A 22,565-nucleotide genomic window follows, 5' to 3' on the forward strand; every position below is an offset into this window, starting at 1 on the left:
AAACGAGAGGCTCTCCATCCGGTCGACGTGCATCACCAAAGATACTTGTTCAATTGGCTGCTGGATGACGACCGGCGTTATTGAACTTGCGAGTTTGGCTAACTCATCAGTCGCTTGGTTTTTCACTCGGGATATCTTCTGGATAATGACTTCTCTGAAATTGGCCTTGAGCTTTTCAAAGGCTTCAGCGTAGAGTTTGAGCCGAGCGTTGTTAATCTCAAAAGTACCAGAGAGCTGTTGAGCGGCCAACTGAGAATCTGAATGCATCGTCACCCGTCCGGCTCCAACATGTCGGGCTGCCTGTAAGCCGGTTATAAGGGCCTCATATTCTGCCTCATTATTTATAGCTCTGTAATCCAGCCGGACGGATAAGTGCATCCTTTCTTCTTGGGGAGAGAGCAGCAGTACTCCAATCCCGCTCCCGAGCCGAGTAGACGATCCGTCCACAAATATCTTCCACATAGCTTCGGGCTCAGGCTTTTGTACTTCGGTGATAAAATCTGCCAAGGACTGAGCCTTTATCGCCGAACGGGGTTGATACTGAATGTCAAATTCGCTCAACTCCGTTGTCCATTTGATGAGCCGCCCGGACGCTTCTGGGTTCAACAACACTTTTCCCAATGGGCTGTTCGTCCGGACGATGATAGTATGAGCCAAGAAATAGGGACGGAGGCGCTGAGCGGCGAGGACCAAAGCGAAAGCCAGCTTCTCGAGCCCGGTGTAGTGAGATTCAACAACTTTTAAAATATGGCTCAGAAAATATACAGGTTCTTCTCCGCTCACCCTCACTAGTGCCGAGCCGACCGCCTGCTCAGTTGAAGATAAATAGATACAAAGTGGTTCACCTACAGCTGGCTTGGCTAGCACAGTAGAGAGTTCAAGTATGTCTTCAGATCTTCGAACGCCCGATCGCATTCTTCGTCCTAGTGAAACTTAGTGGTTTTGCGCAAGATTTTGAAAAAAGGTAGGCTCTGGTCGGCGGTCTTGGAGATGAATCTGGACAGAGTAGTTATCCGACCGGTCAAGCGTTGTACTTCCCTCAGATTTCTTGGGGGCGGCATATCTTGTAATGCTTTCACTTTGCTGGGATTTGCCTCAATGCCCCTCTCGGTTACTATATATCCCAAGAAACGCCCGCCTTTTGCTCCGAACAGGCACTTCTGAGGGTTTAGCTTAACTTCGTACCTCCTTAGCGTTCGGAAAGTCTCCTCCATATCTTTAAAGAGGTCGGCCGCTCGGACGGACTTGATCAGAATGTCATCCACATATACTTCCAGATTTCGCCCGATCTGCTCCTTGAACACTTTGTTCATCAAGCGCTGATAAGTGGCTCCCACGTTCTTCAGTCCGAACGGCATCACATTATAGCAGTAGGTACCGTCAGCCGTAACAAAGCTGACTTTTTCTTGATCTTCTCGGGCGAGCGGCACCTTGATGGTAGCCCTGATAAGTGTCGAGCATGTATATCAACTCACAACCGGCTGTGTAATCCACCAGCTGATCGATCCGGGGCAGAGGATAAAAATCTTTTGGGCACGCCTTGTTAAGATCCCGGAAATCGATGCACACTCTCCATTTGTTGCCCGACTTGGAGACTAGTACCACATTCGCCAGCTAGCTCGGGAACTGGACTTCGCGTATGTGGCCGGCCTTCAGAAGTTTCTCGACCTCCACTCTGATGATTGCATTTTGTTAGACGCTGAAGTCCCTTTTTCTCTGCTTCACTGGCCTAGTGTCCGGTTGGACATGGAGCTCGTGCTGCGCTATACTCGGTGAAATTCCGGGTAGCTCGTGAGTCGACCAAACGAAGACATCGCTGTTCCGCTGGAGGCATTGGATCACCTTCTCTTTCTAGCTCGCCTCCAGATCGGACGCGATGAATGTCGTGGCCTCCGATCGGGTCGGGTGAATTTGCACTTCCTCTTTTTCTTCATAAATCAAAGAGGGTGGTTTTTCAGTGATAGCGTTCACCTCGATCCGTGGCGTCTTCCGAGCGGCATTGGCTTCAACACGGACCATCTCGACATAGCATCGCCGAGCCGCCAGTTGATCTCCTCGTACTTCTCCCACTTTATCTTCCACTGGGAACTTGATTTTCTGGTGGAAGGTGGAGACGGTTGCTCGGAACTCGCTAAGAGCCGGTCGTCCCAAAATGACGTTATATGACGAGGGAGAGTCAACCACCACGAAGTTTGATGTCCGCGTCCTCTTGAGCGGCTCCTCTCCCAGCGAGATAGCCAGTCGGATTTGTCCAACCGGCAGAACTTCATTGCTCGTAAACCCATAGAGGGGGGTCGTCATGGGCAGCAGCTCGGCCCGATCAATTTGTAGTTGGTCAAATGCCTTTTTGAATATAATATTGACCAAGCTTCCTGTGTCAACGAAAATGCGATGAATAGTGTAATTGGCTATTACCGCTTTGATGAGAAGAGCATCGTCGTGGGGCACTTCAATTCCTTCCAAGTCCCTGGGCCCAAAACTGATTTCCGGTCGACTCGCCCTTTCTTGGTTGCAGCCGACCGCATGGATCTGGAGCTGCCGGACGCTCGCCTTCCTTGCTCGGTTAGAGTCACCTCCGGTCGGCCCACCAGCAATAATAATGATTTCTCCTCGGGAAGTGTTGTTCCTATTTTCTTCTTCCCAAGCTGCCAGCCTAAGCTGCTCTCTAGACCTCTGGGGATTCTCTTCACGCCTAGGAGTAGGCTGCCGATCGGGAGTCTTTCTATGCCGCCTGTCGAATATCCTCCGATCGGCCTCACGAGGTCTCTGCTGCCTATATGATGATGGTGATCTGTGGTGGCCCCCCGAGGCATGGGGTGCGCAATCAGGGGAAGGCTTCGGCAATCTCTCGTGTTGTGCGTGTCGGTTCGGTGGAAAGAGCAGAACATGGGGGTCCATTTCTTCTTTGGCTTGGGCCGCTCGGCTGCTACTTCTTGGACATGAGACCTTGGATGATGAGAACGAATTGCTTCGGCCCGCGGTCCTCTGGGCGGCTCATGGCGAGCGATAGGCTTCCGCTCGGCAATAGTCGGTCGTTCAATTGGTGTTTCTTTCCTCCGAGCCGCCTGGGCTTCCTCTACATTGATGTATTCATTGGCCCGGTGCAACATATGATCGTAGTCTCGGGGCGGCTTCCGAATGAGCGAGCGGAAGAAATCTCCGTCCACGAGGCCTTGTGTAAATGCGTTCATCATTGTCTCTGAGGTGACCGTTGGAATGTCCATGGCCACCTGGTTGAAGCGTTGGATATAAGCTCTGAGCGGCTCTCTGGGCTCTTGTTTAATGGCGAATAGACTGACACTCGTCTTCTGATAACGCCGACTGCTCACGAAGTGGTGGAGGAAGGCCGTGCGGAAATCTTTGAAACTTGAGATAGATCCGTCCGGCAATCTCCGAAACCACCGTTGAGCCGATCCCGAGAGGGTGGTTAGAAAAACTCGACACTTCACTCCATCTGTGTATTGATGAAGAGTAGCAGTGTTGTCAAACTTACCCAAATGGTCGTCCGGGTCGGTGCTTCCACTGTATTCACCGATCGCCGGGGGCACATAGTTCTTTGGCAGAGGGTCTCGTAGAATAGCCTCTGAGAATTGACGGTTGATCCGCTCGGGCGAGGTGTCCGCTCGGGGGGCTTTCCCTTTTTTGCTATCTCGTCTTGGCACCTCATCTGAAGAAGATCCTCGATCATGATTAACTGCTGTGGCTTCAGGAGGAGTGCGGAATAGGGCTCGATGGAATGGAACTGTGGCCTGCGGTGCTTCCGCTCGGCCACCTGAGGCTGATGTTGCTTGCTGCTCAATCCGCTCGGCTTGCGACTTCTGCCTCTGTTCTACAAGCTTAGCTGCTCTGGTCTCGATCAGAGCGTCAAGCTCTTCTGTGGAAAGCATCACCGAATGCGGTCGTCCAGCTTCGTCCATTGCTTCCGATCGGATGCAGGAGCGTTCCCACAGACGACGCCAAATTGATCTTGTCCGAAAGCTGAATCAACGGACACTGGGCACGTGGCGCTCTCCAAGCGGCTGACGTAGATCTCTTGACTGTCCGCACAGACCTCCGGCGAACCTGCACAGAAGTCGAGCCGGGAAGAGGTTCCCGGCGACGACTCTCCGACGCTCAAGTCAGGTAAGTGGACAACGAAGAAGTGGCTCTCAATATCAGAGAATGCGTACCTCAGGCGAAGCGTAGAGCTCTTTATATAGAGCTGGGGAGGAGCTCGTGCACAAGTGCCGAGGTGAATACGTGTCCTCAGCCCACACCCCAGTATGGGCTTGTCAGTAAGCTTACCTGACACCATACTGCTACAGTCCGAACAAGTCTTTGATGGGACTGCGGAACACTCTGTCGTAAGATTTGGAGTATGGTCTGGTCATAGAGCATGCATGCTGTCAGAAGATGTTTCATGTCCTTTCCTTTCCTTACTACAGGCCGGGCGTCTGGCCGGTCGGCACTCACCTCACGTCCGACCGGTCATATATACTGGTCTACCTAGGAGATTCCCGGTAATGTGCTCTGTGGAGACTGTTCACAGTATGCTACTTTATGCCTTCGGCCGAACGGGCTATCCGCTCGACCGTATGATCCTATTCAATCCGAGCGTCTGAACCCCTAGTCGGGTCATCTTTGGTTCAGCTAGGACCTCGTCCAGCCGACCGGTCTACTCTGTCTCCGGTCGGGCGTCTGGTATTTTGACCTCCACGTGGCGTTGACTCCCCAGAAAGGGGGTCCCCCGTTCTTACCGCCGGATCATCGGGGATTCATTTGCACATTTGAAAAAAATGATTAATCAGGCTGGATAACGTTGAGCCTGGGGTGATCGGCTCAACCCCACAAAAATTTTCCCCCCGACCACCAAGGTAAATTAGAAAGTGCTCACAGCGGGTAGCCCATGATCCCAGCATCCTTTAGTTGTGTGCCTCATTTGGAGGAAACATTCATTTGCACACTTGAGCACCTTTGAAGAGTAGTCCAATGACTTATTGAAATTAGGGCTTAAACTTCAACTTCTTTTTCTTCATCTCGCTCTTTGCTCTTTCTGGCGATTAGTCCAAAAAAGAGTGGTTTTGCTCTGATACCATTTTTAGGACATGTATGACCTAGAGGGGGTGAATAGCTCACTTTGCTTCTTTGAACTAGATTTGCAGTTGAAACTCAAAGCAAAGAATCTTCACAATGCTAAATCTTAGATTTTACTTGATATCTATCTCAACTTCTCACACTCACAGCTCCACTATGAATGGCTCCTTCTCAAAAATTTTCCGGAGGTGGAGAAATCTCGTACAAGTTCAAGCACAAGAATACAATAAGAAATGCAAAATACACAAGCAAATACAATCGAAAACAATTTTACAATGAATAGCCTTGCTTTCGTGATCTCTTATTGCTAGAAAATATCTCTTGGTGGATGGAAATGAAGCATCACTTTTTTCCCCAACTCGTAAGAACTAATGTTAGCTTTTCATGCTTCAAACATTTGTGAAACCCCTTTTTCTAAGGTTGACTTACGCTTCCTAATCGATTTGCCTTACCTTCAATCAATTATCACATAAGATAGACCATTCACAACATGTAGAACAACTCTGTTTTGCATGTCTAATCAATTGGTAAGTCATACCAATCAATTACTAGCTTCAAATCGATTAAGTCAATTGATCTCAAAACTTCTATTAGCGAGAAAAAGCTACCTAATAGATTGCCCAATCGATTCCCGTACTTTCTGTTCTCTCATGAAAAGTCTCCTATAGATTAACCCAACAGATTGGTGAAGCCTAAATTGATTGCCTCAATTGACTGAACATTTCTAATGGCAAAGAAAAATAACCAAATCGATTGCTATAATCGATTCTGGATCTTGTTTTTCTACAAAACTCTCTCCCAATCAATTGATGATCCTTACCAATCGATTGACTCTACTCAATCGATTAGACCAGCAAAACCTGAACTTTCAAGTTTTGGGTTTGTCAATAGATTTGTGAATCCCACCAATAGATTACTAACCCTAATTTCAGTCTTTTCAATACCTAATATTCGATTGACCTCAACCAATTAGGACTTCCGTTGCCCAACATCCAATCATCTGTGACTTGTTGGGACTTCTCATTACCTAACTTCCAGTCAATCTTGACCTTCTAAGGTTTCTTCACCAAGTGTTTGGTCATCCTTAACCACTTGGACTTTTCCTTGCCAACTTCTCGTTGGATTTCCGATTACTAAGTGTCTGATCAACGTTTAACCCACTTTGACTTTCTCGCCAAATATCTTGTCCTCCTTGACCTTCTTGTATTTTTCTCTTGTCAACCTTCCCGTTGGACTTCCATTGTCCAACCTCTAGTTAAGACTAGTCATTCGATAGACTTCTCACCCTTACCTAACCTCTAGTTAGGATTTTCACTTGACTAACCTTAGTCTGTACTTTTTGTTGTCTAATGTTCAATTAGAGTTTTACCTTATCTAATTTCAATTAAGACTTCCCTTGTCTAATATCCTGTTAGGATATTCTGTTGCTTAATCTTCAGTTAGAGCTTTCCCTTGCCTAACATTAGTTAGAGTTTTTTGTTACCTAATCTCTAGTTAGAACTTTCCCTTACCTAACCTCAATTAAGACTTTCCTTGTTTAACATCTAGTTAGAACTTTCCTAGTCAAGTATCTGGTCCTCTCTTGACCTACTTGACTTTTTTATCACACATTATCAAACATTGAAACTCAAGCTCGGATCAACCCAAACTTAGTCAAACTGGTCAACCTTTACCTAAGGATGACTGCACCAACAAATCTCACATTGAAAATACATGAAAAAATCATGAGTTTATAAGATGGAGATATCTCTATTGGTATGAGATCTTTTATGTAAAACCTAAAAATAAATACATGAGGGTTTAGGCTCCAAGTAGATAATATCATACCATTTCTCTTGTAGAAATATGTAAATTCTTTTGGTCTTAACAACTAATATCATCGTCATTATCTAGATAGAACCATATAGGTAGAATAGTGTTCTTGAACGACGGAGGTGGAGTCCAAGTACGTCAAGAGTGACTGGAACCCTACATGGTGAAAAGTTTAAGCAAGTCAAGTCAAGGGTGACCGAAGGTGGTGAAAAAGTCCAAGAGGAGAAGAGTAATCTCGATTGGCCAGATGCTCGAGGGGAGACTCAGAGTAGGTCAAGAGTGATCGGATGCTTAGCTTGAAAGGAGACACAGACCATGAGAATGCCCTGAGCAAGTCAAGGGTGATCAAATACTTGAGGGGAGGCACAAACCATGAGAATGCCCAGAGTAGGTTAAGGGTGATCGGATACTTGAGAGGAGGCACAGTCCATGAGAATGCCCGAAGTAGGTCAAGGGTGATCAAATGCTTGAGAGGAAGCACGAACCATGAGAATGGCCCGAGCATGTCAAGGGTGATCAAATGATTAATTAGATGGTTGAGGTGAGGCATAGACCATAAGAATGCCTGGAGCAGATTAAGGTTGATCGAATGTTTGAGGGAAGGTACGAACCATGAGAATAATAGGAATCATTTATTTGAGAGGAGGATTATTGGAAACACAATCAAAATTTCATATTAGAAATATATAGAAAAGATCATAAATTTATAGGATGGAAGATTTCTCTATTAGAATGAGACATTTTGAGTAGAGTCTAAAAATAAATTTATGAGAGTTTAGACCCAAAATGGACAATATCATATTATTATGAAGATATATGAATTCTTTTGGTCATAACACGGATGTTTGTGTTTATATTGACAAGAAGTGACAAGAACTGGAGTTTCTAGTCTTGGAGCATACTTGAAGACACAAAAATTGAAGGAACAACATTGCAATATGATCAGGCCGTAGTAGCCACTACAATCGTAGATAATCCATGGAGTCAAAATTGCACGAGGAGCACCAAATAGAGCAGCTAAGAAGAACCATGGCGAAGTCATGACACTTGCCACGGTTGTGGACGTCTATTTTGGATTTTTGACGAGTGGAAAGCAACAAGATCCACAGACAGGCCGTGGACCTTACTGATCACAATGAAGAATTAAGCCAGAAGGCGCGCACCATGGCTGCCGTGGTGCGTTCCACGATCGTGGAGCTTCAAAACGGTGCCTCCCCTTACCTTTTTTAGGAAATTTTGTTTGTCTCCCTTTATTTTTAGAAAACAAATTTTAGTCACTCTTTTATTTTAGAAAATTATGTTAGAGTTTGTCCTACTTTTCATAAATCTCTATTAAAATTCTGAAACTATAAGAGCAGTTTAGAGGAATATGGTGATCAAAGGATCTCACGATTCATCCCGTGACAGGGGATAAGGAGCAGGCCACATCCATGACTTTAGAAGAGCTACGACGTTAATGGCTGATATTTCCAACCCTATACTTTTTTGTCATATTGATAGTATAGTTTGAGTTAGGTGTTTCCTATGTTTTGATATATGCATTAAGTGTGTATGAATTTGTATAGTGCACATGAAGTTGATAAAGATTAGAGTCGATGGGTTCAAATTGTGAACTTGATGATCATGGAGATCGTGCTCGATGGCTCAACAACCTAAATAGTAAAGTGATGGAGCTTTAGAAGAGTTAAAAGGACCAAGGATATGGAGCATGGATCGTGTGGTTGTTGTTACAATTGTAAAGATTATGTTCTCAATGGTTTACTAGAGCATTGGAGGAGCTCAAGAAGTCAAGGATAAGGACCCGAGATCAAAGTGCGATCGATCAAGAAAGACGGTACGAGGAAAAGATTATATGATCTTTTGTCGCCGAAATCATCGAAATGTTTATAAATTGTAGCCTTATGGGAACAATGACGACCTAAGTAGACCATGCATTCGAGTTCTTAAAGGATGCCCCATGAACAAAAAAGAAAACTATACTCGATCAACTAAAAGAGTAGGCCAAGCTCTTCACATGGAATCACAATTGGACATGTGGCTTGACACTCGAAAGCCATAGAGCATTAACTCCACCTAAATTTGATTATTCCTTAAATAATTAATTTAGGGGAAAAGATAGAAATGTATATTAAGCAAATCCATACACTACCAATAAATAAATAAATAAATAATAAATACATTGTCGAGGTGATTGTTTCTTGGAGTGAATGAATTCATTACCATTGGTGAGAATATTAAAAATGGATAAGGATCTATGCATGCGTGCACATGTACGTTAATGATAATTAAAATTATTACTATCATATATTCAAACACTAGAAAAGTAAATAATAATAAATAAAATTCAAGGATTTCTATGGGTCAACTATTTGAAAGAGTCAAAGCCTTGACCAATGCCATTTCATATTACTATATATTTTGAATTAGACAAACTATTTTAAAAAACAATTAAAACTTAAACTAAATACTAGCACTAATCAAGAATACTTTATGACTTATTCACTCATCTCATCTCTCTCCATTTCTAATTAAAGTTCACACTATTCGTGGATTTAGAAAGAACTCGAAGCCAAGAAATGAAAGAGCATTGAATTACATCACGCGCATAATTGTCCCTCCTCCAAGTTAACTTTCGATTGACATGAACATTCCATCTCATACTTTGTCTTTTTTAATAAACTTCTCACTTTTAATTAATTAACTAAGTCATTCTAAATGCTCATGTGTTTTCTACTCGAAATCAAACTCTTTACAATCTTATCCATCCACCGTGACCACTTTCGTAACTCTACGACTAATTACTAGATGTGTCAAATGAACCGAGCCACCCGTAACCGAGTTATTGGCTCATCACTACACTATCATCAGCACAGCCCTTGTCTTATGTATATTCCTTCACCAATATATAGATTCATTCATGTTTATTGAATATAATAATTTGATGCCTCATTCATGCACCTGTCGCTTGTAAAACTTAGACTCTAATTAGTGGATGACAACCCTATTTACCCCTTAATAGAAAATAATTATGGGCACGATGAGATTTATGACTGTGGCCTCTTCGTCTTTTACGGTTTTATCCCTCTCTCTCCCCATGCAAATCCATGCACGTCACTGTTTTTGATGCATCGATGTCATATATCTTCCAAGCTAATGACATCCACTAATCAACAACTTAACCATTAATTAATTAATCCATTTCCACACACTTAATTATCTTGACAAGTCTTTCGGGACCACCATCAAATATTCTTCTTCTTTTGTTCATGGCCTGTTAGATTCCACCACGCGTATTATTTGATAGTGATTAATTAATTAATTTTGGTTAATCACGTATCCATTAAAGGAAAGAAGAAGATGTGACCGTTTTGATTTTGTCTTCATGCATGACTACTCATGATCAAATATTGAAGCAATAAGTTAATATTCTCAGCTAATATCGAAAATCCACGTGTCGCTTTCCTATTCGAGGTGAAGGTAGGTTTTTCTTGTGCTTTGACAAGTGACTTGGAAATGGTCCTTCATGCCAAGAGTCCACATTCATTTTTTTGGCTGTAGTTGATGTGGAGTAATGGAGCTAAGGCTCACACCCCATTGGCACACTTGTCGAAAGAGAAAGCAATCAAAATATAATTAGATTACGGTCGATCGGACGACGGTCGTCGGCGGTTTGTCTAGCCAATCGGATGGCTATGCGAAGGGGAAGGCCATGTTATATGTTACATGGATGTCACACAAGAGGACAAAAATCTTAGCCTTTAAAAGCTCATCCACCCTAGGCACCTAAAAATTTCAATCTTTTCATCTTTACTAACTAGTTCTTTCCTCCTCCTCCTCCTCCTCCTAATTGTCTGTTTGCGATTTGGGTTAACGATGGCCGGTGATCCAGCAGCACTTCCACCGGGGTTTCGGTTCCACCCGACTGATGAGGAGCTCATCTTGCACTATCTTCGTAATCAAGCTGTCAGTCGACCGTGCCCGGTTTCCATCATCGCCGAGGTTGATATCTACAAGTGTAATCCATGGGACCTCCCTGGTAGTAATTAAACAGATCTACTATAAATTGGTTTCAGATTTCATTTGTATATACAATGATATATGATTATATATAATTAATACAACATGTAGCCAAGGCAATGTTTGGAGAGCAAGAGTGGTACTTCTTTAGCCCGAGAGAACGCAAGTACCCGAATGGAGTGAGGCCGAATCGGGCTGCAGCATCGGGCTACTGGAAGGCGACCGGGACCGACAAACCCATTCGGTCTAGCCGGGGAGATGGACACATCGGGGTCAAGAAGGCCCTTGTGTTTTATAAGGGAAGACCACCCAAGGGGCATAAGACAAATTGGATCATGCATGAGTATCGACTTGCAGAGGCCCGACCGAGCAACACCTATCGGCCCCCAAAGTTCTCTAACACTTCCATGAGGGTAACTATATTAACTTTCATCCTCGTAATTTATCTGTCTGTATCTAACCGGGGGTCGATAATACTGGACCTATCTTTCGGCATATATATAGATACTAACTTTTGAACGGTCCAGTGTTAAAGCTCCTTAGAAAGACCATACTAAAGTCTGATGTGTAATCATGTTTTGCAGCTGGATGATTGGGTGCTGTGCAGGATCTACAAGAAACACAGCCACCAGGAGCAAACACCTTCTCCGGTGGATGAAGAACAGGAACAAGAAGAGTTCATCGACACGATGAGGAACGATCGCGGCAACACATCGAACTTTGAGATCGCCAACAGGCACCAATCGGGCGGTCTCCAGTTGCAGAAATCACTATCGGTTTCAGACTTCCTCGAGGGCATCGGAGCTGCCCACAGCCTGTTCGACACTTTGCCTGAACTAATCCCCAACCCTTGCATGAACCAGCAGCTCCTGTTGGCCGAACCAAAGCAGAGATCCAGCGAAGAGTCATCTTCCTCCATCTCTGCAAATTCCACTCTGATGCAGAACAGTAATTACACTACCGATGCAGAAGAAATCCAATTCAAAGATGAAGTCTCTGTGCTGAACCAGAGGTTCTTCTTTAATCAGCAGCTACTGCTCAACCCTTACTCGGGATTGCATTGAGTTGCTCTTCAAATGATCCAAGAGAAAAAAAACCATAAGAAGAAAATGGATGGGAAAAAAAAATTGTATTTTTATATACTTTTCGGAAGGAATTCGAGTTTAACTTTTAGCTGTTTCACAGTTTACATTATATACTCAAATATCCTCTTCTTTGTTAGCCGCTGCTAACTGTTCGAAACAGACACTTCCATGATTTAGAACTGACAGAATATCAACCCTTAACCTTCAAAAACAAGTACAATTCAGAATTGTCGATTACGAATCAATTAAAAATTAACGACCATTCAAGAATATTATTTTTATTTTAAAAATAATTTAAATATTTTAAAATTTTTAAAATATATATATATAAATTTTGAACTCGTTGAAACTGTTTACCTATCCTAGGCCTAATTTACTTATCATTTTACTCTTATTATTTTAGAAAGTCATATTAATCTTGTCGAAAATCTGAAAAGATGGAACTGTCGAAATGACGTGGCTGGAACACGGACCAAGTTGTCATGACCCAGAGGAGTGTGATGAGCTATCTTCTATATTGACCGAGTTGTTATAAAGCCTCCGGTCAATGTTACATGTAGACAGGACCCAAGTTTCCTCGGTCCTTGACACCCCGATACTCAAGACAGATCCCACGAATATATAAGGAGTAGGATAATAGTTAAATAATGAAATGAATGGAGAGTAAGTACGATGACGTACCCTGGCCCAGGAGGTACCTTCTAGTAGACCGATGAGCTAGTCGTGATGCTGATCGAGTCGTCGTGACATGGAAAAGTGAATAAATGTGAACAGGATAAGGAGCTGAGTCCGATGGCGATGTCACGAAGACGAATGTAGCATGAATTTGGATGGCGACACGTAGCCAGAATACAACAATGACACGAAGGTCGAATCGTAATAACGACTCACAAGCCGGATAATATCAACAGCTCATAATCATAATAATGGTGCGAAGAGCGAAACACAACAGCTCGATGACCGGAACACAGCACGCAGGACATAACACAAATCATGGAGGCAGAGTGGAATAGCAGTGACCCGAAGGCCAAATCAGCGGTGGCTCGAGCACCGGATCAACGCCGAAACTGTATGCCAACATGGATCGAATATCGGATTGACGACGAAAGTGTATGATAGTGCGGATCGAGGGATGAAATAGGCGTTGTGAATGTCGCAGCGACGCTAGATGGTCGGATTTGACGATAGGGGGTGCCAACAGTGGCGATGGCGCTGTGCGACCGGTGAAAACTGTGGGTTGGCCGGTGGTTGTCGCTGGAGGAGGCGGTGGTAGCGGTGGAGGCCGTTGTGGAGGCGGCGACGACAACGGTGGAGGTCGCTGTGGAGGCCGCGGTGAGGGCATTAGTAGCTGTGGGGATTGCGATGGTCAACTAAGGAGGCACTCGTTGGTGACGGCAGCGTTGGAGAGCGCCCTAAGTGGCCGACGGAGGCCACTAGAGGTGGCACCAGAGGTGACGGCAGTGCTCCTCGACGGCATCAACATGGAGAAAGGAGCAGGTAGCGATTGTTCAGTGCGTCCCTGTGCGTGAGGTGTCGAGGTGTACATGATGGAAGGGGAGAGGAGCAGTGTAGGAGTTGTCAGTCGGTATTGACGTCGGATTGCCGAAGGCAACAGACCATAACCCTTTCCTCTCCCTGGCCGCACCCTCCTAAAAACACGAAGCCAAAGCCCCTTCTCCTTCTTCCTGGCGGCGGAAGCCAGAACGGCAAAACCCCCCCCCCCCCCCCTTTTACACATGAAATGACCAAAATGCCCCTCTTTTTTCTCCTAATTCCTCAAGAGTCCCTCAAACATATCTTCATCACAAGCCTCCCCCTCAATTCTAGTCGAAGGAGGTGCGAGTCTAACTGACTGGACAGTCTATCGAAAAGGCTGAATCACTCTCGTTAATAGAGTCAAATTGTTGAACTCACCATACAATGTCATGCAAGCGGTCGCTATAGTAATGGTAATGATGCCAAGCGGAGTACGAAAAATAGTACCAAGTCGATAACCGGACAGATGCCGAGTGGGCGACAAAAACGTCAAGCGAGCAATGAGTAAAATGATAGTCGACCGAGCGACACGCGGAATGCCGAGTTGAGCGAGCGACTGAATAAGCGATGTCGAGCGGGCAACCAAGAAAGTGCTAACCTGGCAATCAAAAGGATGTCAATCAGGTCGAGACGCTGGGCGAGCGGTGTCGAGCGCGCGACCACGAAGATGCCGACCGATGGATCAGGAGAATGACTGAGCTGTTAGGACCAAAAGTAGCTAGAGGGGGGGGGGTGAATAGCTCGTCGCGTTCGCTCGTTGCTCGGCGTTGCTTGGCGTTGCTTGTTTCTTCAAGAATATGCAGCGGAAAATACAGAAACAAATGCAACAACGCTAACACGGTTGGTTTACTTGGTATCCACCTCACAAGAGGTGACTAATCCAAGGATCCACACCACGCACGCACCCTCCACTATGAAAACACTCCTTTTCGGTAACTACCGAGGGCGGAGAAGCCCTACAAGACTCTCAGTACAAGAAGAAAGGAAAGGGAAACAAAATACAAGCGCAAAGCTTACAATGAGTACAGAAAACCCTAACCCTAGCTTCTCTTCTTGCCTTTGATCCGCCTCTTGACTTGGAAAGCTTCCAAGATCCTTCAAGAACTGACGATCTGATCTTTGAGAGCGCTGTGGAGGAGCTGGTGAGTAATCTAGAGTGAATCGGAGAAGAGCTATTCACCCCCCCTCTAGCTACTTTTGGTCCTAACAAGTGGTATCAGAGCAAGGCCGCTCTTCACCGGAATCATCGCCGGAAGGGTCAAGCATAACAAGAAAAGCTAGAGGGTGAAGAAGTTGAAGCAAATTCTTCAAGTTCAAGACTTTATCAAGCTCAACTTCAAGATGCAATTCCAAGATGGACTTGGATTTGACACAAGGGTGGCTCCACCATATTCATCTACAAGCTTCGATTCTTGGAAATCAAGAATCGAAAATTTTCTTATGATGGAGATAGAGCAATGGTTTGCTCTTATGGAAGGTTTTGAAGCTCCCACAAATTCCAAGGGCAAAGTACTCAAAAGGAGCAAGTGGAGCAAAGACCAAATCCAAAGATGTGAGGTCAATGACAAAGTGACCAAGCTTTTGGTCAATTTATTGCCAAGCAACATCTTGGAACAAATTGGAGAGTTTGAAGATGCCAAGGAGCTTTGGAGCAAATTGGCAAGAATTCATGAGATCCCCTCCACTGTATCAAATCAAGGAGAATCCAAAGAGGGCGACTCATTGGATCAAGACCAAGAGGAGGACTCCGAGGTTGAGAGATGCTCAACCTCCGAAGAAGAGGAAATCCAAGAAGCTTCATCCTCAAGGGAATGCACCGAAGGGAACGAGGAGGGAGCATACTCCTTGTTTCACGTTTAAAATGATGAAGCCTCCACCTCTAGGATTGAGGGGGAGCAATTCTTGGTGACGCCGGATCAAGAAGAAGGAGAAGCTTCTACATCCGGGTCAAGTGAAGAAGAAGAAGATAGTGCCACATCCGAAATTCAAGAAATATCAAATGGAGGAGCAAGTGTCATCCCTATACAAGAAGGTATAAATGTTTCAATTAAAAATAAAAATCATATAATATGTTTTGAGTGTAGGGAAAGTGGGCACTACAAGAGCAAATGCCCTAAATTGGCCAAGAAGAAGGGCCAAGTGGCACAAAAGGGCAAGGAGAAGCCCAAGGAGACCATCCCCGGAACAAAGAAGAGCAAGGAGCACATCGTGTGCTTCTCTTGCAATCTAGGGGCATTACCAAAGTCAATGCCCTAAGGGGAAGAAGGTGGTCAAGGCTCATGGAGGAAGCTCTAGTCAAGGGGGAGCCTCTAAGGTAAAAAGGAAGGTAACTTTCATTGAGCCTATTCCCTTACAAAATGGTAAAAAGCATGCTAGGTCAAATTTCTATCATTTTAATGCTATTTACTATGAAAATAGAAAGCATGATAGCGTTAAAGAAAAACATATAGCTTTTCATGCTAAAACTACTACACCTAAGGCTAGGATTGTAGGTAAAAATCTAGGCGAAAACTCTAAGGATTTAAGATACATGCCTAGAAACAAAAATGCTCATGGATCAAATACTAAAGACTTAGTGAGAGAAAATCAAGTCTTGAGGTCAAGACTTGATAAAATGGAGAAGACCCTAAAAATGATGGAAAATATCCTATTAAGGCAAAGTGAGCATAACTTAGGTTTAGGAAAATCAAAGTCATCCAATGGCCATAAAGGTTTGGGATACAAACCAAAAGCTAAGAAGGATGTGCCTAGTTATCATAGGGTTCCATATAGTTATGGAACGAACCCTAAGTCTAGAGGTCAAGTCAAGGATACAAGGGAAGATATCCCTAGAAGTATCTTTGCAACCAAAGTGACTAAGACTTCTAAGAAGTCTAAGAAAGTCACGAACAAGGTTACAAGGGAGGCTATCCCTAGAGTTGACCTAGAAAATGTGACCAAGGCTTCTAAGAAGCCCAACAAGGTCACTAGGAAGGTATCTAGGGAAGTTATCCCTAGTGAGTACCTAGAGCATCTAAGGAGCACCAATAGGTGTTGGGTTCCTAGGAGCATCTTCTCTACCCCATAGATGGGTTAGAGAGTGTCAACTCCGATTAGAAGGGTAGTTAACCCAACTTTGAGGAAATTGACACTCAAGGAGCATTTTCAAGGTTTTAGTTAACCTTTGAAAATGAAATGGACCTATTGATTACTCCTTGAAAGAGTAAAAATGTGCCTAATAGTGGAAGAATTGATTTTAATCTTAAATGGCACATATTGGGAAATTCATAAGAACTATCAAGTTTGGATTTTGGTATGTTCTTAGGCAATTTAAGGCAATCCGGGCCTTAAATTTAAAAGTGCTACTCTTGAAGAAAAATGGAATATGCCAACATTTGAGGACATGTTTATTTTCAATTGGCATACATTAAATCAAGGAAATTAGAAATGCCAATTTAGGTTTTGACATTCTCTTGTAGCACTTTAGGGCAATCTAGGTTTAAGGTGTAAGTTTAGCTAAGACTTTAAGGATACTTAGATAGTTAATATAGGTATATTTTATTTATGTTAAACCTTGCCATGATTGTTTGCCCATCATATGCCATGACATCATGTCTATTTTTGCATTCATGTTTTATTATGAAAAATCCAAAAATACCATGTCATGACATTCATACATCATGTAGTAATAGGATATTTTCTTTTGAAAATTATTTTCTTTTGATGTATGCCATAACATAATCATGCATTAAGTTTAATTCCTTGTAATTAAGGACGAATGACATTTAACGACACTTATTGACAAGTGACATCCTGGGTGGATGTCTAATATCTCTAAAATGCCTAGATAGATATGCATGATCCCTAGAATAGGGCAAAACCAAATTTTACATCTCACAAAGACCTCTAAGATGACTTGTATGTGTTTTGTCCACAATAGATACAAGTGAGATGTTAGGAAGATGAACAAAACTCAAGATGTTGTTTTAGTGCATTCTTTTGAGTTTTAGGTTCATCAAAACACATAGTTATGTGTTTTCCCATCATTGGGAAAACTAATGTACAAGTCATGTGCATTATGCCCAAGGAACATGATGGGATATTGGTTTTGAAAATGTTTTTAAAATGTTTTTGGAAAACCTTGGTGAAGGCTATCTTTTGATAGTAATCACCATTGAATAGTTAGACACAAACTTGAAGAAAAACACTAAAGTTTTTGCAAGTTCTCAAGTTTGTGTCAATCTCTGAAAATATGATGTATTTTCATATAAAGCTATTTTTCCATGATTAAGTATGCCCTAAATAATGTCTACACGAAATTTCATAATTTTTGAATTTTTGTAGAATTTTCTAGGGGTTTCTAAAGTTGACTGAAATGGAATTTCAGCAACTATCAGAGCTCCGATCGATCCATGGATCGATTGGAGTTCCTGAATCGATCCGTGGATCGATTCAACAGCTTGCACAGAAGCTCGCTGGATCGATCAGCCGATCGATCCAGGGAGTCTGAATCGATCGGTGGATCGATTCAGAAAGGTTCAATCGATTGGAACCCAACTCAATCGATCCAAGTTCTGGTTTTGGCTGGGAAGGCCTGATTTCAGCATCTTTGAACCTATTTTAGTCTAGGTAACCATTCCAAACCCTTAAATACATTTGTATACATACAAAGGGTGTTTTCATGTTGAAAACAAGGATAGATTGGTTAACGAAGACTAAGTAGAAGTTTAGGTTGAGGTTGTTTCAAATTTTGAATATTTGAACCTCAAAACTTCTAAATTTGGGGTTTTCTAATGTTTTAGGGATTCCAAGTCATTGTTGGTGCATTGACAGAAGTTACCACCATGTCTTTAGGGGGAGGGACTCTTTAAAGACATGAAAATTATTTTTCATAAACCTTGGAAGGTGGTTAACCTTCTGTTGTGAACTTGCTCAAGGTTGAGCATTTAAACTTGAAATGGGGAGAAATGGGGAGTGGATATCCTCATTATTTCAAGTGGACACTCAAGTAGTAGATAATGCTCAAGGTTGGGTAGTTGTCTACATTGAGGGAGAAGTTAAGGATAAATGAAGGGTATGGGACCTTCATTATCGTGTTGATCACAACGAGTGATGTTGTGAACAACGATGAGCAACTCTGCAGGGGGAGAGTCTTCAACAAATGGGTTTGTTGAAGTGTGCCCAGAATTGGAGCATAGGTTGATGTGTGTCCAACGATGGGTTGATGTGTGCCAATAGGGGGAGAATGTATGGTTAAGTTTAGGCTTTCATTACCTATGGGAAGGTCACAGGGGGAGAATGAAAGGACTCATGAAAGGGAGTAAGTTAGGCTTTCATTATCTAGAGGGAGTTTGCCCTCTTAGGGGGAGAATGAAGAGCTTAATTTATTCTTTCATTACCTAGTGGCATGAAGAAGAAGGCTATGGGATTAGCCTAACTTACATATGGGATTGTAAGTGTTATAGTGGTATTGTCAAACATCAAAAAGGGGGAGATTGTTGGTGCAATATCCCTCAGGTCAAGGTTGACCTGGGTAACCAAGCTGAGTCTTGGTTTGGGTTTAGATGTTTGACAATAAGATATTGATTGAAGAAGAGTCAAGTAGGTCAAGGTTGATCGGATACTTGATCGAAGTCCTAACCGGGATGTTAGGCAAAATGAAACACTTAGTGAGTGAAGCTAGGCGATGAAAGTCCCGGTGAGTGAGCAGGTGAAAGTCCCGTGAGTGAAGCCAGGGAAGAAAAGTCCCGTGAGTGAAGCCAGAAGGAAGTCCTAGTGAGTGAAGCTAGGCGGATGGAAATCCGGTGAGTGAAGCCGGTGAAAGTCCTAGTGAGTGAAACTAGGCGATGGAAAACCCTAGTGAGTGAAGCTAGGTGAAAGTCCCGTGAGTGAAGCCGGGCAGGAAAAATCCAGATGGATCAAGGATGATCGGACATCCGGTGTGGAAGTCCAAGTAGGTCAAAGGATTGATTGGATACTTGGCATGAAAGAAAAGTCCAAGTAGGTCAAAGGATTGACCGGATACTTGGCACAGAGAAAATCCAAGTGGGTCAAAGGATTGACCGGACACTTGGTAAGGAGTCCTAGCGGTCAAGGGTGACTAGATGCTAGGCATGACATACCAACAGTCAAGGTTGACCGGGTGTTGGTTTGGGAGGTTTGGGACTTGGTTTTGGACAAAATCGCCGGATCGATCGCTGGATCGATCCAGGCTCCGGATCGATCGATGGATCGATCCGGCCATTCCTCAGAGCCTCGGATCGATCCGTGGATCGATCAGAGGTCCCAATCGATCGATGGATCGATTGGACCGCGCTTTCGCGATAAGCGCCGGATCGATCCGTGGATCGATCCAGCGCTTATCGCATCAGAAGCTCTGGATCGATCCGTGGATCGATCCAAAGCCTCCCCGATCGATTGGGAACATTCGAATCGATCGGGATCCGACCGTTGGCATCGTTTATAGCTGCAGGCGTTCGATGGCTGCGGCAGCTATTCTCCGATTCACTCTAGATTACTCACCAGCTCCTTCACAGCGCTCTCAAAGATCAGATCGCTAGTTCTTGAAGGATCTTGGAAGCTTTCCAAGTCAAGAGGCGGATCAAAGACAAGAAGAGAAGCTAGGGTTAGGGTTTTCTGTACTCATTGTAAGCTTTGCGCTTGTATTTTGTTTCCCTTTCCTTTCTTCTTGTACTGAGAGTCTTGTAGGGCTTCTCCGCCCTCGGTAGTTACCGAAAAGGAGTGTTTTCATAGTGGAGGGTGCGTGCGTGGTGTGGATCCTTGGATTAGTCACCTCTTGTGAGGTGGATACCAAGTAAACCAACCGTGTTAGCGTTGTTGCATTTGTTTCTGTATTTTTCGCTGCATATTCTTGAAGAAACAAGCAACGCCAAGCAACGCCGAGCAACGAGCGAACGCGACGAGCTATTCACCCCTCCCCCCTCTAGCTACTTTTGGTCCTAACAAGAGCCACCGAAAAATGTTGACCGGATGACCGTAAAATACCGATCGGGCGACCATAAGGATGTCAGACGACATTGTTAGATCGTAGAGTTCGCTAGAGGACGGGTGAATAGCGATCGTTAAGAATTCAAAAATCGATTCGAGTATGCAGCGGAAATAAGAAAAGTAAAGGTAATATAATGCTAACACAATCAATTTTACTTGATTCAGAGTTTTCGTCGACTCCTACTCCAAGGTTCGCACTCATTGAATGATTTCGTTGAACAATCACTAATAATTAGAAAAAATGATTACAAAATGAGTACAGGAATTATTTTTTAAAAAAATACCAACAACAGAAATAGAAGATTAAATCGCAGGTTGTCGGAGAGGCTTCGCAGCGTCGTAGGAGTAGTGTGCAATAGAACAGTCGTAACAGAAGTTGTTGTATTTTGCTCCATGTGGTGGCCTCCTTATATAGGAATGCTCCGGGCGCCTGAACTGTGACGTAGGCTCAGCCAACCAGCGCGCTCCACGTTTGCGTCGAGATAGAATTTTGCATTCCGAGCGCCCGGATCCCTTCCAGGCGCTTGGACCACCATTTTCCAGCAAATTCTTTTCCTGCATGAAAATGTTAGTCCGAGGCAAAAACAAAGTTGGATCGACGCCTACTGTTCCCTCGAATGGAGAACACGTCCTCACCAAGTCACTCCCCTCTAGTGATTTACCTTAATTTACCTACTAGACATCTGGTCAGCTCGTCGACCTGTCTGGACTTCGCGCCAACTATCTGGCCAGTCATTCGACCTAGCGAGGCTTCGTGCCAGCTATCCGGTCGTCCCGTCGACCTAGCTTGGGCTTCGTGCCAAATATCCGGTTAGCCCGTCGACCTATTTGGACTTCGTACCAGCTATCTGATCGACCCGCTGACCTAGCTGGATTTCTCCTGCACACTCAGTCAAAGTGTTAGATCACAACAAAGCTAACTTAACCTACTTTGTCATTCATCAAAACCTAAGTTAGATCTGCACCAATAGATATAAGTGAGTGCCTAAGCGGACGGTCATGCAATAAGGATCAAGCGACTACGAAAGTGCCAACTGAGAGGCCGAGAGAATGTCGGCTAGTCAATCCTAAAATGCTGACCAGACCATCTAGAGCATGTCAAGTGTTCGACCGAGTAGCTCAAGTGAACGACCGAGCGGATAATCGAGCGATACTGGTCAGACGACTTTGAAAGTGCTGACCGAGCGACCCAGAGAATGCTGAATTCACGATCATAAAATACTGATCCAACAATCGAATAGCACCGAGCGGGATAATGCCTCCCGGGAGAGGATCGCAAGAGATCGAAAAGCACGATGTCGGTGTCCTGAGTGGGTGCGAGGTTCGTGCGACCGAAGGGCATGGAACCCGCAGGATACCCTAGTCGGAGACCAGTGAAGATACTCTTGCCGAGACCGATGGCGATACTCTGGTCCGAAACCAGTGGAGATACTACGATCCGAGAGCATTGGAGATAACTTGAGCCCAAGTGAGGGAGATGGATGCTCCAATATGCTGGTTCGAGACCAGTGAAAATCGCTTGACTCCGAATGGGTGAGATAAGGGATCTAATAAGCTGGTTCGAGACTAGTGAAAACCGCTCAACCCGGGGGAGGGGGGGGGGGGATAAGAGATATGATATGCTAGTTCGTGACCAATGAAGACCACTCAACCCCGAACGGGGGAGATAAGAAATTCGATATACTGCCCCGAGACCGGTGACGACCGCTCGACCTTGAACGGGGGAGATAAGAGATCCGATATGCTGGTTCGTGACCAGTGAAGACCGCTCAACTCCAAATGGGGAGAGATAAAAGATCTGATATGCTGTTCCAAGACTAGTGAAGACCGCTCAACCCCGAACGGGGAAGATAAGAGATTCGATATGCTGCCCTAAGACTAGTGAAGACCGCTCGACCCCGAACGAGAGAGATAAGAGATTCAATATGCTGGTCCATGACTAGTGAAACCGCTCGACCCCGAACGGGGGAGATAAAAACATTAATAAGCTAGTCTAAGACCAGTAGAAATGACATAGACAGGAGTTTATAGTCGTCGTTCGACTGTTAGCGTAGA

The 22,565-nt window shown here is 44.2% G+C and overlaps 1 protein-coding gene across 1 annotated transcript; it reads left to right on the forward strand.

The window, feature by feature from the left end:
- The first annotated feature begins 10,665 nt into the window (after nt 1-10,665).
- LOC122000500 (NAC transcription factor 29-like) lies at nt 10,666-12,123 on the forward strand. The gene is made up of 3 exons (XM_042554886.1): nt 10,666-10,921; nt 11,014-11,315; nt 11,487-12,123. Exons 1-3 carry the CDS (start codon nt 10,759-10,761, stop codon nt 11,964-11,966), a joined length of 945 nt encoding a protein of 314 aa, XP_042410820.1. The 5' UTR covers nt 10,666-10,758; the 3' UTR covers nt 11,967-12,123.
- The last annotated feature ends 10,442 nt before the right edge of the window (nt 12,124-22,565 follow it).

This window comes from Zingiber officinale, chromosome 7A (assembly GCF_018446385.1).
Source record: "Zingiber officinale cultivar Zhangliang chromosome 7A, Zo_v1.1, whole genome shotgun sequence".
Taxonomy (NCBI): domain Eukaryota; kingdom Viridiplantae; phylum Streptophyta; class Magnoliopsida; order Zingiberales; family Zingiberaceae; genus Zingiber; species Zingiber officinale.